Below are 13,145 nucleotides of genomic sequence, written 5' to 3' on the forward strand. Positions count from 1 at the left end.
ATAAACAGGCGCATGTTTTTCTCGCCATACATGTACTCATCCCGTTAGTGGAATAAAATTTTATTCTTATTAAGTTACAACTTAATTTTTATAGATTATAAATAAATTTGATTTTCAATCAATTTATGAATCTATATACATAAAAAAAATTTCATTAAAATTTTTTCAATAAATTTGATTTTCAATCAATTTAAGTCATAATAATATTTTCAAAATAGTGACTAAATTATAATAAATTGTAAATTAGAAAGACTAAACTTTTACTTATTAAAATTCAAAAGCTAACTAAGTTGTTACTAATTAGAAAATACATGAACTTAATCAATACTAACTAAAGTTTATGAATTACTAACTAAAGTTTATGAATTAAATTGTCATTTTTGTGAAAGTTTAGATATCAAAAGCATCTTTAAATGAATGATATGTCACGTTCCTGACTTCCCATTTTATACTAACTTTTTCCTCTCCGTATACAAACACATTATCCAGTTTTTCTGTACACATTTGTTTTACTAATTAATGACAAAACTGAAATTTTTATTTTTGAGTAAAACTTTGCTTTTCATAGTTGTGGAAACGAACAAGGTAATGAGATATTTCAAAGCAAATGATTTCTACAATGCCACATTCCAAAACTTTGAGAATAATACACAACAGGAAAGGCATCTGCTGATTGGCTGCCTACAGTTCTCAAAATGTTAAGCAGCGATAAGCCAAAAGGTAAAACATTAGTTACATAATGATCTCCTTCAGTATCAACAGAACCAGCATTACGAAACACATAATAACCAGCACTGTTGCACATTTTACCATTCCTCCATTCTTCTGACTCTTCTCTGCCTGCAGATGCCAAAACATCCAACCCATCAGGTCTCATACTTTCCCCAGAATCATCATTAAATCACCAATAATGAAATTTTTAAGCTCATCCCATTTGATAATCATTTGGTTTTTTAAAATTAAGCTTATATACACTACTCCTAACTAACGGGATCTTTGTTTTGTTATCTACTTTTTAAGAATGTTTTCAAAATGAAAATGTATAGTTTTCAAAAACTTGAAGTGGAAGTGAGGATGTCAGTTTGAGTGATGTAAACATTGGTGAGAATCCAATGTCTCGAAAATTGAGGATTCCTCCACAAGGATTGTTCATGGAGGGTGAGTCGGGACCTAAGATCAGGCCAAAAGAAGTAGTCGATAGACAACAGGTGAATATTCCTCCACTACATCTTGGTTGATCCCAAGGGACGAAGGATGCTAGGTCAGCCGAAAGATGGTTATGGTTCAAAGAGGTGCCCCTGTTTTTTTTTTTTTTTTTTCAGAGTGTTATTGAAATTTGAATTTAGTTACAAGTTTTGATATTTCTTTACAAAATATGAAAACCATTGTGAGAAGACAAACATAATTTTTAAAAACCAAATGGTTATCAAACGGAACTATATGATATCTCAGTTTTTCGCTCACAAATGAAAGTTTTCTTTGAAAGAGAGAGACCTTCTGTAGCTGCTTAAAGCCCTCTTCAACTGAAGCAGCAACATTCTGAATATTGTGGTCAATTCTATCGACAATGGTACCCTGATAGAATCAACATCGTTCATTAGTGGATTGTAAACCCTGATTGATGATCATGTTAAAAAAAAAAAGGGAAAAAAACGCTTAATACACGTTAAAAGAGTATGGGTTTTAACCTGGTCTATAACAAGGGTTGAGAGATCCTTCATAATTTGGGCGAGCTCATTTACCGATTTCACAACCTACACGGTAAAAGGATACATTTATCACATTGTGAATAGTTAGTCTCGCGATTAGGATTTTCAAGAACCTTCCATAACCTGTTTAATCTCTTTCTCCCTTCCCTGAATGTGCTGCCCATCTAATGTCATCGTTTGGTTTTCATTGGTTCCCTAATTCCCACACAACAGAACCAATCAAAGAGAAGTGATAGATAATGATATATTGTACCATAAAACCACATCCAAAAGAATTATCAGTCGAAAGTTTGCTATCCAAGCATACAAAACAATAAGACATTCAGCCCAGGCATGTGAATAACGAAATCAACCGTTATAAAATAGGGGGAGACTGAAGCACCATCCACTTATCACATGGAACACCCAAAAAGATTTGGCAATCATAAAAACATTGGAGTTAAAACAACATGTTATTTTGTGCTTTGAGTTTTCGAATATCCCTTGCAGGAGAAAATTTCGGTCTTAATATGCCTAAGTAGCCAAAGATATGAGCACATACAAATTCATCATATCCATCATCCTCCTGGACAGTTCTGTTTCCATTTAGATTTATCTCCAAATCAATTCCATCTTGTCCCTGCAATACAAAAGTAATTAAGCGTCACTTACTAAAAAGAACAGTGTTTCAATTGACATGGCTCCAGAAAAATTACTTACTATTCACCAAATTACAGATTTTACCAAGAATAGAACCCTAAACGACAGACGAACAGAACAAATGTAATGGGGAGAGAATTCTCAAAATGGTAAAGCAGTTTCTTATTCCCATATGTAACCCATTTTCAATAGACGAATGTGAAGTATAAGAAAACTGTGGAGTGGGAACAAAAGGATGAAACTCATTTTAAATATGCCAACTTCCAAGTCAAAACTTTTAAACATCCATTGTGAACACAAGGAACTAACCTCCTTTTGCTGCTGCAGACGTTTCAGATACATTGACTGTCTTCTACGAAGGTCCATTGAAAGATTCTGAAGCTCTGTAGCAAGAGAACGCTGTTAAGAAAAGGAGTCAAATCATCACAAAAAGGAACAAACTGTCAAAAGAGCTCGAACAACAGAATCCAGAAGCACTTGAGGGAGGTGAAAGGTTTGTTGGAACTTTATACATTAGTTTCCCCGCAGCACAAAAAGGGTCCAACAACAAAGACTATGAACAATAGCTAGAAAAATGTAATGACATAAACAAACTATACCAAAAGATGAACAATAACTCAGCTCCAAAATCGAATTATTTAGCCTCCATAACCATTTTGTTTTTTATTTTTGTTTTTGAAAATTAAACTTATAGACACTACCTCATTTCTAAATTTAGTCCTTTGTTTTCTATTTTTACCAATAGTTTAAAAAATCAAGCCAAATTTTTAAAACTAAAAAATGTAGCTTTTAAAATGTTGTTTTTGTTTCTAGAATTTGGCTAAGAATTCAACCATTGTACTTAAGAAAGATTAAATCATTGTAATAAATGAGGAAGAAATAGGCTTAATTTTCAAAAATCAAAAACTAAAAACGAAATGGTTACCATAAGCACAAAATTTAGTGAGGTTCAAGCATACCTGGACATTTTTTCTTATGTTAATATCCTCTGAGGACCCAGTACTAGAAATTTTCTTCAACCTCTTCTCAGAGGTTTTCAAAAGATTGGTAATCTCTAGCGTAAGTGCCTCAATTGTATGCTCATCTTCTTTTCCATCAGCAAAAGAAGGCATTAAAGCTTTAGAATGAGCTTTGACTAACTCTGCCATCTTCCTACGAATCTTCTGTATATTAACAGTTATTTCTTCAGAATCATCCACCCAAGCTGGAGGTAGACCCACCATAAATGCGTCACTGCTGCACCATAGATACAATATTAACAGTCAGGAGGGTAGGAGTTAATATTTTGCTAAACATATGTCACATACTCAGACAGAAAACTTCGGATTCTAAGCAGATTCATTCTAAGTTGAAAACTGAAATTCCCGGTAGTTCTCAACCAGTTGGAATGTATCCTGCAATTTTGGTAAATTCATTAACCTCAACTCTCTGACACCATTTTCTCAGCGAGCGTTTCCTTCCTTCCCAAATTCCCAGTCCCTTAATGAAACATCGAGAAGACACCTATATTGTCATTTGCACCTCATCCTAAAGCGAAGAAAAAGGCACAAGAAATTCCTGCTGAGGCGTTTCCTTCCCAAATTCAGAGTCCATTAATGAAACGTCATAAGAGACCTATACTTCTCATTTGCAACTCATCCTAAAGCAGAGAACAAAGCACTAAGAAATTTCCTGCTGAGGTCTGATTATGTCAAACAGCTTGAAGAATTACAAATCTTCAAGTCCAATTCCAATTATCTTTATAATAATAATAATTGGAGGACATGATACTTTCCTAAAACTAAAACTAGTTGTTGAGATACCAGAAATAAATGGTGTACTCATATCTAAGAAGCACAGACACTTTGATTTGGCTGGCGTGTCAGAAGTGTCGGACACGTATCCGACACTTGTTGATGGAACAAAGGTGTTACACGTGCATAGAACACTTATTGAGTAGACTAAAAAGATATATGACAATAATAATAAATTTTGAATGTAAAATACATCAAACTAATTTTCTAAGCATATAAATGTATCAACCCATTTACTTTTAATAAAGTGTCCTTATCGTATTGTGCCCTAGATTTTTTAAAAAGGGCGTGTCGCCTTGTCCTATTCGTGTCTCGTATCTATATCTGTAGACTCGAATGCGGAACACAAAAAAAACTGATTGTGGATTCAGAAAAATAACTTCCAAAAATGTAGAATATGTTGAAAATAGGGTTATTAACCTAGGGGTATTTATGTAATTTTGTAGGCCCCTAGGGTTTCCTACTGTCTATTTATATATTATGCTCCTGTATACTCTGGGTATCAGATTAACTAATAAGAAAGAATTCTATACCGTGGTTTTTCTCCCTGTACTAGGTTTCCACAGGACTGTGTTGTTTTCCCTCTTTTCCTCTTCTATATTTCATCATGGTATCAGAGCTGGCGACGAAACCCTAGCCGTCATGGAAGAGAACCAACCACAGTCTTCTTCAGCCGATGGAACGTCAAGTGTTGACATGAAGACAGCCATTCAAGCGGCTATAAAGGAATGCTTTCAAGCAGCACTTCCGGAGCTGATTTCAGCCGTCCAGTTGCAGTCAATGGAGAGTCGAGGCCAGCCGTCAATGGAGAGCCGTAGTCGATGGGAGTCTCTGCACCAGACAGAAGCCACGATCGGAGATCAATACCAGAGAGGTGCTGCCTTCGATGGTCGAACGGAGACGAAGCCGATCGAGTCCAGTAATGGGTTGCTGCTGTCCACGCCGCTCGCGCCGTTCGAATCCTCCACGCCAGGTCTGATCGATCGCCATAGCAGTAGGGTGTTGTCGTCTGCGTCAAGTACTTCGTTTGAGCCTTCCAGTCGGTCAAACCAGGTGCCAATCGAGCCATTCAGCCGCTCGAACCAGCTGATGCCACCTTATGCACCGGGCAGATACGAGGACCACTTGCAGCCACCGGCAACATCTGTCTAGCCGTCGGTGGCTGCTTCTTTTTCAGCCCCTCGTTGCTCGACCCAATGCCCTGATGACGTTCGATAACGGTTGGCTTATCTCCAACAAAAAAATTTTTAGACTTGGATACGATTCTCGACGCAAATCCCCAACCAGTTCAACCAGTCTACTCGGAGAATTCGGTAAATTCGTTCTCTATTTTGCCAAATGCTTCTTATTTATCTGGCTCGATAGGCAACTCTACAGGATTTTTTGTAAGAAAAAAATTAAATGGCCAAAATTATTTCTCCTGGTCTCAATCGATCGGAATGGCCTTGGAAAGACGTCACAAATTTGGGTACTTGACGGGGGAGATTCCAAAGTTGGTCCCAGGCAACCCTCAAGAACGGATCTGGAAAGGGGAAGATTCGCTGTTACGTTCTATCCTCGTTAATATTATGGAACCACAAATAGACAAACCATTATTGTATACTGCAACCACCAAGGATATCTGGGAGGCTGCACGGGATTTATACTCAAAGAGACCGAATGTTCTCGACTATATACACTTCACAAGCAGGTCCATGAATGCAAACAAGGGTCCATGGATGTTACATCCTATTTTAACAAATTATCAATGCTTTGGCAAGAGATGGACCTGTGTCGAAAGATTGTCTGGAACTGCACGCAAGACGGGGCCCAATACTTGAAACTTGAAGAAGCAGACCGTGTGTATGTTTTCTTGGCAGGGTTAAATCCTAAGTTCGATGTTGTCCGTAGTCGAATATTGGGCCAACGTCCTATACCCTCTCTTAGAGAAGTTTGCTCCGAAATACGATTGGAAGAGGATTGGTCATGCGCCATGAATAACCCTATTACTACAACTAATGCAACTGCTTTCATTGCAAAGTCACCCAGTGCTGATGGCGATAAAAAACTCCCTCCTGTGTGTGAGCACTGTAAGAAGCCCTGGCACACAAAGGACCAGTGTTGGAAATTTCACGGGAGACCCCCAAACAGCAGACGATGACAGTCTCATGACAAATCAAACACTGGTCGTGCCCTAGTGAGTGACTCAGCAGATGAACATACTCAGAAGCAGTCTTCAATTGACAGTAAGAACAGTTTGAGTATGGTTGGGGTGAGTGTTATTGCACAATCAGGTAATTTTCCTTCATTTGGGCTTGTTAGTATCAAATCAATGGTAAAAAAACCTTAGATTGTGGACTCAGGGGCCACATATCATCCTACCAACACTTCAGATCTGTTTATTTCTTACAACCCGAGTGCGGGAAATGAGCGTATTCGAATTGCAGACGAGTCCTTTGCCCCTGTTGCAGGGAAAGGTCATATCTCTCCGTTTGACGGTTTAGTTTTGTGTGATACTTTGCATGTGCCTAAAATCTCTTATAATTTGTTATCTGTTAGTAAAATTACAAGGGATCTGAAGTGTAAGCCGATTTTCTCACCTGACTCCATTTTGTTTCAAGATCTGAAATCGGGATGACGATTGGCACTGCTCGACACGATAGGTAACTCTATTTCCTTTCTAAAGATGCTTCCTCTAGAGATGATCATAGAACTGGTTTTATGTCATTAAATTTTTCTACTTCTGAAAATGACTTTATGTTGTGGCATTTCCGTTTAAGACATCCAAATTTTCAATATATGAAGTATTTGTTTCCGCATTTATTTCGCAATGTTAATACTTCCTCTTTAAATTGCGATGTGTGTATTCGTGCCAAACAAAATCATGTTCCTTTTCGATCTCAGCCTTATAAATCCTCGAGTCCTTTTACTCTTGTTCATAGTGATGTTTGGGGCCCTTCACCAATTATCACTTCTACTGGTAAACGTTGGTTCGTCACGTTTATAGACAACCACACTCGCCTTACTTGGGTCTTCCTCCTCACTGACAAATCTGAGGTGTCATCCATCTTCCAACAATTTTATACAACTGTCGAGACTCAGTTCAATGCGAAGATTGGAATTTTACGGAGTGATAATGGGCGAGAGTTCTTCAACACCTCCTTCAGGGATTTTCTTGTCTCTAAGGGTATTGTCCACCAGAGCTCATGTGCTTATACTCCGCAACAGAAGGGAGTAGCCGAGCAGAAAAATTGTCATCTGGTGGAAGTAGCCCGATCACTTATGTTATCTGCCACTCTTCCGTCATATCTATGGGGATCCATTCTTACTGTTGCCCATCTTATTAATCGGATGCCCTCTCGTGTCCTTAACCTTCATACTCCCTTGGATCTGTTTAAAGAATCCTTCCCAACCACTCGGTTAATCTCCAATGTCCCCCTTCGGGTCTTTGGTTGCATTGCCTTTGTTCATTCCCATGGTCCAAACCGCACAAAATTTACTCCTCGTGCTCAGAAGTGTGTCTTTGTTGGGTATCCACTTCACCAACGTGGGTATAAGTGTTATCATCAGTCATCTCGTAAATACTGTGTCTCCATGGATGTCACCTTCCTCAAGGATCAGTCGTTCTTCCCTGTTAGTCATCTTCAGGGGGAGAACATGAGTGGAGAGACTAATTGGTCCTCTTATGCTATTCCCTTAGAGTCAGCTCCTATTCATATTTCATCTAGTCCCAGTTCTGAGCATGACGACTCGGTCCTTCCTACCAATCAAGTTCTTTGGATAACTTACTATAGGAAGAATCTTAGGAAGGTAGTAATGTCACCTGTCGAACCAGAACCGCCGGCTCCAATACATGAGTTAGACCCGCCATCAGATCCAGGCACGTGTATTCCTAAAACTAATGATGTTGATGTGTGTACGGAGACTGACAATTGCAGGCAGAATAAGGGCGAAGGAAGTGGTAATATTGAAAGTATGGCAGAAGAGGAGACAGCTGAGAATGAAATTATACCGGTTAATGATGATGTGGAGGATACTACTGAAATTCTTGATACACAGATAACCGATCATGGTGAAAAGCCTGGAGAGTTGAAGGATCGTGATGCCTCGCTCGATCTTCCTATTGCTTTAAGGAAAGGCACTCGTTCATGTCCTAAATATCCTATGCACAGTTACATGACGTATAGCAATCTGGCACCTGAGTTCAAAGCTTTCACTACCGGTCTGGACACTTTGATGGTTCCAAATAACATAAGTGTTGCGATGGACAAACCAAAATGGCAGTCTGCTGTTATGGAAGAAATGAGAGCTCTCGAGAAGAATGGAACTTGGGAACAGGTGGTTCTACCTGAAGGGCACAAGACAGTTGGATGCAAATGGGTGTTTACTATAAAATACAAGTCAGATGGGACGATCGATCGGTACAAGGCTAGGCTTGTTACAAGAGGCTTTACTCAGACCTATGGAGTGGACTACTCTGAAACCTTTTCTCCCGTGGTCAAAACTAAACATTATCCGAGTGCTCTTGTCGGTTGCCGTAAATAAGGATTGGCCCCTACACCAATTTGATGTTAAAAATACGTTTCTGAATGGGGAGTTTGAAGAGGAAGTTTATATGAGTCCTCCTCTGGATTCGAGAGTCAGTTCAAAAACAGGGTGTGCAGACTAAGAAAGTCGCTATATGGGTTGAAACAATCTCCAAGGGCCTAGTTTGACAGATTTACAACATTTGTGAAAGCACAGGGGCATGTTCAGGGGCATTCTGATCACACTCTATTTACAAAAAAGTCGAGATCAGGTAAGATAGTTGTTCTTATTGTCTACGTTTATGATATTGTTCTATCTAGAGATGATGATGAGATTATGAGGCTCAAAACAAAGATGGCCGAAGAGTTTGAAATTAAAGACCTCGGTAAGCTAAGATACTTTCTTGAAATAGAAGTGGCTCGATCAAAGGAAGGTATCTCAGTTTCTCAACGAAAATACACTCTGGACTTACTAAAAGAAACAGGCATGACTGGGTGTAAACCTGTTGACACACCTGTAGAGTACAATGCGAAGCTCAGTGAGAAAAATGATAGAGTTCCTGTTAATAAAGAGAGGTATCAGCAATTGGTCGGAAAGTTGATCTACTTGTCCCACACAAGGCTAGATATTTCTTATGCAGTAGGTGTTGTCAGTCAGTTTATGTAGGCTCCCTGTGAGAATCATATGACAGTTGTTGAACGTATCCTTCGGTACCTGAAAGGAACCCCTGGCAAGGGACTGATGTTCAAAAAATCCGATAAATGATCTATTGAAGCCTACACTGATTCTGATTGGGCAGGTTCTGTTGTTGACAGAAAGTCGACGTCTAGGTATTGTACGTTTGTCTGGGGTAATCTAGTCACCTGGAGAAGTAAGAAACAATGAGTCATTGCTAGAAGTAGTGTTGAGGCTGAGTATAGGGCCATGAGTCTGGGGATATGTGAAGAAATATGGTTGAAGAAAGTGTTATCTGATCTCCAACAAGATAATGAACTTCCGATGAAATTGTTTTGTGACAACAAAGCTGCCATCAGTATTGCAAATAACCCGGTTCAACATGATAGAACTAAACACGTAGAGATTGACAGACATTTCATTAAGGAGAGACTGGACAGTAGAAACATATGCATCCCTTATATTCCTTCAAATCAGCAAGTTGCAGATGTGCTTACAAAGGGGTTACTAAGACAAAGTTTTGACTATTGTAAGCAAGTTGGGCCTTGTTGATATCTATGCCCCAACTTGAGGGGAGTGTTGAAAATAGGGTTATTAACCTAAGGGCATTTATGTAATTTTGTAGGCCTCTATGGTTTCCTATTGTCTATTTATATGTTATGCTTCTGTGTACTTTGGGTATCAGATTAACTAATAAGAAAGAATTCTATACCGTGGTTTTTCTCCCTGTACTAGGATTTCCACGTAACTGTGTGTTGTTTTTCCTCTTTTCCTCTCTATATTTCATCAAAATACATAATACATTTGATGCAAGAAATGTATAATACAAAAGGAGAATTTATTCTACTCGGTGACAAAACTGAAGCATCTTCAAAACATAAATGAACAGAGCTAAAGCATAGATAAACATCCGTTCATTAATTTTCCCAATTCTGTATTTCCTTTCTAATCTCTTATGCATGCGTCGATAAGAATTCCTAAAGGCACAAAGTTAGAACATTTTAAGTGAGAGCCCCAAGTAGGTATGGGAAGGAGAAAAAAAGCAAGAATACGTTGATAATGTCCGGTTATCTACTGTTCAAAATTTCACCAGAACTATTCTAGCAAAATAATGTCGCAGATAAGCATTTGATTCAAGAAAACTTCCCTGGCGCAAATAAGTAAGAAGTTCTAATTCACAGCAGAAGTTCAATTTTCCATCCTGATACTCCGCATGGCTAAGGAAAGAATTTAACAGAGGAAATTTCAACTTTGGGAGAAATGTTAGGAGAGAAAAGGAATATATACCTCGAAGGACCTGGATCTTCAGTGCTAAGAGGAGCATATGAAGAAGAGCGCTTTGAACGAAGAAGAGATGAACTCACCATCTCAATAACCGGCCCGCTCGAACCAGCTGCGGAGGAAGATAAAGGCGCACGGACGCTCTTCACAGCGTCCCTGTGCCTTCTAAACTGTGCAGTTCGATTCCTTGTCGCCATGGGAAAAAACAGCCGAAGAGAGAATCAAGAAAATTAGAGAATAGAGAGTTCAAATGATCAAAATCGATGAATTCGAGTCAGTTTCTGCGTAAAAATTAAATTAATTGAATAATTGAATGCGGAGAATTTTCGTGGAGGTTTTACACGTTAACCTTCGCCGGAAGTAATCAGATCAGGATTCAGGCGGGCCTTCATTGGATGTTGAATGGGCTCTCGTAATTGGGCTTATGGTCGTGGATTTTTTTTTTCTTTTTTTCTTTTTTAATTAAACTCTCGTAACTTTATGTCTAATATTTTGTCCCTTAATTTTTAAACATGTTTGATGAGTTGTCTTACTTTAAATTTTATATCTAATAAATCTTTAACCTTTAAATTTTGTTGTCGGTCCTAATTTTTCAATTTTTTATCCAATAGTCTTGATATATTCAATTTATAAATAAATAAATTGGCAAATGATTAACTACCTATAAAATCAATTTTATATCTAATCAAATCCTCAAGTTGTGATATATATATTACGGACTATTTTGGCTTAGGGGTATAAATATAAAGAATGAAAACTATGATAGAGCGATAAGCTAAAAGACGAAGCCCAAATCAAAATAGAGATTGGAGAAACAAAATGACATGGGCGGCGACCCATATCACAAGGCTCGCCCTAGGCCCATGTCGAGGCCGAGCCAATGAAGATGCACCCAAATGGGGGCTGCCCAAGGAGTTAGGCCCAAAGAGAAGGTTTTAGGGCTAAAAGGATGACTCGAAAATCCTAAAGAAAAAGGTTATGTCAAGAGAATTCTATAAATGGGAGGATGACTCATTAGGTGAAGTAAGTCCATTTTCACACTAAAATTTCCTTCTTGCTACATCTTTTCTTAATTACAAATTTACCCTTAATTACAAACTTACCGTCATTGTCACATAGAGGCCTCGTCGAAATTTGGCAGCAACATATATTAGGCAACTTATAAGTTTGAGAATTTCATAATCTTAAAATTGAAAGTTCAAAATTTATTAGACATTTTTAAAAATTCAATTATCTATTAGACACAAAATCAGAAGTTCAATATTTGATACTTTAAAAGTTTAGAAACCAATAGAAATATTCATTGATTAAATAGACATAAATCTGAAAATTTAATAACTAAACTTATATTTAGTCCTTTTTTCTATTTTGGTCCAAATAATTTTAAAATGTCATTTTGATATCTGAACCTTTTGTTTAGCTTAGTTGGTGTATTTTTAAGATGTTCATTTTAGTTCATATAAAAATAATAATATAAATAAATAAATAAATCGCAATAAAAAGTTAAGGTTACATCTCCGATAAATTTATTCGGCATATTGTTGTGCTTGAATATGATCCAAAAAATATACAAAAAAAAAAATGAAAAAAAAAAAAGTGAATACCCTATTTATAGGGTATGGATTAAAATGGACATTTCAAAATTGTGAAAATTAAAATGGACAAAAGTTGAAAATACAATGCTATATTGAAAGTTAATTGTAGAAACCAAAATAACCAATTTTTGAGTCAAAAATTTTCTAGTTGCAAACTAAAATTTGGATTGACCAGATAAATGACAAAATTTAAGGTTTCATTTGAAAAAAGAGCAAGATATTTTTAAAATTGTGAAAATGAAAAAATCGAATTGAATAATGAAAAATAGTAATGCAAAATTGTTAAAACTACTTTTACGTAAATAAAAGACCCAACATTCACAAATTGAAGCTAGAGAGTTTCTAAACCGTTCAAAAACAACAAATACACTATAACTAAACATAATTATGATGGTAAACAATACAGGCTACCAAACCTCAAATCTACACCAACCTGATATGATTAACCTGATATGATTGCTATACAAACCAAGGCTTGCACTCAAAATACAAAAAATATCCCAAACATACAAAGAACTCTAATCTCACAACAAAATAAATTAGGAAATTTTTACTTGCCTTGGCGGAAATCAAGACACACCAAAAGTGTGAAAAACGAAATCACTTTTTGTTTGGGCGACCAACCAAAAAACCTCTCTACTCAAGAACACACCACAAAATCTCTCTGTCCATTCGCATCAACACTAACAAATAGAATAGAGAATCGCTTCCATTGCCACAAGGTAAGTGACTATAAATCATGGACGAAGCTTTCACCTTCTAATGTTCACTCTTCTCTAGTCCTTGTTTATCTGTTCAGGAAAATCAAAATTGATCCCATTGCAAGGAAACCAGAAACTGATTCTTTTGTGAGCAAAAGGATAGGTCCAATGAATCTTTATTGTGGGAGAAGAAAAATCGACAATACCATAGGTTTTTCACAACAGTACCACATAATTTTTCACAAA

The 13,145-nt window shown here is 37.3% G+C and overlaps 1 protein-coding gene across 2 annotated transcripts; it reads right to left on the reverse strand.

Annotated features, from left to right (window-relative positions):
* Nucleotides 1-594: 594 nt before the first annotated feature.
* LOC120084731 (syntaxin-42-like) lies at nt 595-10,996 on the reverse strand. Of its 2 annotated transcripts, none has more exons than XM_039040552.2 (8): nt 10,610-10,996; nt 3,308-3,581; nt 2,658-2,747; nt 2,251-2,328; nt 1,833-1,904; nt 1,689-1,754; nt 1,495-1,575; nt 595-840 (listed from the first exon to the last, which is right to left on the reverse strand). In XM_039040552.2, exons 1-8 carry the CDS (start codon nt 10,798-10,800, stop codon nt 733-735), a joined length of 960 nt encoding a protein of 319 aa, XP_038896480.1. In that variant the 5' UTR covers nt 10,801-10,996; the 3' UTR covers nt 595-732. The 2 variants fall into 2 exon arrangements, with proteins under 2 accessions (XP_038896480.1, XP_038896479.1); XM_039040551.2 differs by having other exon boundaries at nt 3,308-3,584; nt 10,610-10,945.
* Nucleotides 10,997-13,145: the final 2,149 nt, after the last annotated feature.

Source organism: Benincasa hispida, chromosome 9, assembly GCF_027475165.1.
Source record: "Benincasa hispida cultivar pf3 chromosome 9, pf3_genome.v1.1, whole genome shotgun sequence".
Taxonomy (NCBI): Eukaryota; Viridiplantae; Streptophyta; class Magnoliopsida; order Cucurbitales; family Cucurbitaceae; genus Benincasa; species Benincasa hispida.